We start from the raw sequence: 2500 nt of genomic DNA, 5'->3' as shown, positions 1-2500 counted from the left end.
TAGTCCTTGGGCCTCCAGGCTCAGTTTTTGTTTGAGTCAGGCAGAGCTATAATAAAGCCCTATGACTCCTTATAAAGCTTGTTAAACACAATGTGTGCAGTCTAACTGAGTCAGGATCATGATTCATGCACTGTACACAGCAGCATGTGCTGCTGATTTATGACCAAGCACAGTTCATAGTCAAAATTACAATTTGAGGGATAAAAAGATTAATTACTATTTGTGGCCTGCAATTTCATGAGGCTAGTGGATTGCAGCTGTAGAATGATAGTGCTCTACAGTTTGTAGTCAGCCATTCACAGATTATTAAAGCTTTGCAAGATTAAGTGCTCCTCCTGCCTGGTTTGTGCTCAGGCAATATGCTAGACAAAAAAGGACCACAGGGATAAATCTGAAGCTAGCAATAGCTGGACATATGTCATAATTGCCAGTTTCCCATAAATCCACAGCCAGTATAGAAAGCAGCCCATGATGCAGACATCATATCATGACTGTAGTGATTGCTATATATGGCCTCAAGACCTGTAACTTTGTTACTGCACTACCATTTTTGCAATATATTGGATAACCCTTTGACTATTTTCCAGCCTAATTATAAATAGAAGTAATCATTGCTTTGTGAAGGAAAAAAAAAACCTTCCTCGGGACAGGTTTTAAAATGAGATTTGTAGCTGTGATGAGATTTAAGAAAATTATGCACTACGTGTAAGTTTGTACTAACAAATTTTGTTGAGATATATATCTTTATTAATATATGTTGTTTAAATTGACTAATCTGTTTATGTTCTAGCACTTAATGAACCAACCATAGATTATGGCTTTCAAAGGTTGCAGAAAGTTATTCCACGACATCCAGGTGATCCTGAAAGGTTACCAAAGGTTAGTAAAGAGTCAAAAAGCATTTGTATCTTCTAATTTCCTATGTTTCTAAGGGATGCCGTATACTACTTATCACTTGTAAAGTAATACCACATACAAATTCTATCTAATATATCAACTTCTTAGGTAGGTATGTCGAGCTACAAAATCCACCAACGTTAATTCTTAAATTTGACCTATTTTCCACATTAATTCTTTGCCATTAAGTTAGTCAACAATTTTTCAGTTCATATTTGATACTTGCAAAACAGTATTTTAAAGAAAGAGAATGGATTTTCTGATACAAATATTTTGGATTCTACAAGAGGGACATAAACTTCCTGCGTAATGAAATAGTTCAATTAAACATTTTCCACTCCAGTAGCTTGTAGTGATTTCAATCTAAGCAGCCCCACTCTGATCTGTGATTATTTGACTCTTGTTTTCCTTTCATTTTCTAAAGCTCGATTCAGTTTAATCTTTTGTTTACAAAGCTTTTGTTATAAGTCCCTGACTTAGCAGGCTAACAAATGAAGTCCACATATTAATATCTAGAGGGACTTTTCATTTAAATTCAACAAAGACAAAAGCTGCCTGTGTTGTTTATGCACATGACACATATCACAGAAATTTCATTTGATGTAAACATTAAAGATAAGTCATGCTTATAATTTTTTCTTTTCTTGATATAGCATTGTCTTTTTTTTTTTTTTTTAGTGCAATCTATGATTTTCAAGGCAAACTTGAAAACACAAATGAAAAATGAAGTCGTAACATTATGACTGATTATTTTGTATTCTATTCCTATGTGCATCAAGTCTTGACCACCTCTGAGTTTTATTAACACAATAAAACCTTTTAGACATTACCTTTTAATGCTCAGCGTGAACATAAGCAATATCATTAGGTTTCTGTTTTAATTTGTGAACATGCTAGCAACTCATATCGGATATGATAACTGTTACAATAATTGGAGACAGACTGGAAAGATTTTTCAAATGCAGGGCTTTTCACGTAGGGTATTTTGTTGCTGAGGGCTGAGCTCCACCAGAACAAGTTTTACCTCAAGAAGAACCAGAGCCATCAATATCATTAACCACAGGGCTTTTCCTCCCAACATTTCAGTTTCTGGATGGATATACGTATTAATGATTCACCATTCCTTGGCATCCCATATATGAATGTTACCGCTCTCCATATAAAAGTCAATGTAAATGGGGAGCCATTTCTATTACGATCCTTTTGAAAATAAATTCATGGGAGATTTGTGACAGTCTGCTTAAAATATTGCTATTTTTAAATTTGGGAGGGCACTTTAGAGAGAAATATCGAGAAAGTCTCAGTCCTGCAAAGGCTTAGCTACACATCTGAATTTTTAAGACATACAAGTGAGCAATCATTCTGAATCAACAGATCCATATGTGTGCATAAAGTTAACCATGTCTTTGGAGGATTAGAGGCTGAGACCTGTTACATCGGATTTTTTTGGAGTAGGTGAAGAATTTAAAACAATCCATTTTACTCCGATGGGTTCAGCAGATTATTCCTTTGCTCTCCGGGTGCAGGTTACACCTGGACATCTGTCAGCTTCAGCTTCTGTTATTGTCACATTTTGGTGCAGTCACAGTAAGCTGTGTACGTT

The 2500-nt window shown here is 35.3% G+C and overlaps 1 protein-coding gene across 1 annotated transcript in view; it reads left to right on the top strand.

Annotated features, from left to right (window-relative positions):
• EBF3 (EBF transcription factor 3) overlaps window positions 1-2500 on the top strand; it is a 119612-nt gene that overhangs the window by 100507 nt on the left and 16605 nt on the right. Inside the window, 1 exon segment of the mRNA XM_040563091.1 lies at window positions 791-879. Coding sequence (XP_040419025.1) covers window positions 791-879 — 89 coding nt within the window.

Source organism: Cygnus olor, chromosome 7 (assembly GCF_009769625.2).
Source record: "Cygnus olor isolate bCygOlo1 chromosome 7, bCygOlo1.pri.v2, whole genome shotgun sequence".
In the NCBI taxonomy this organism is placed as follows: domain Eukaryota; kingdom Metazoa; phylum Chordata; class Aves; order Anseriformes; family Anatidae; genus Cygnus; species Cygnus olor.
The sequence above is the reverse complement of the archived record's forward strand: the minus strand, read 5'-3'. Positions and strand labels throughout refer to the sequence as shown.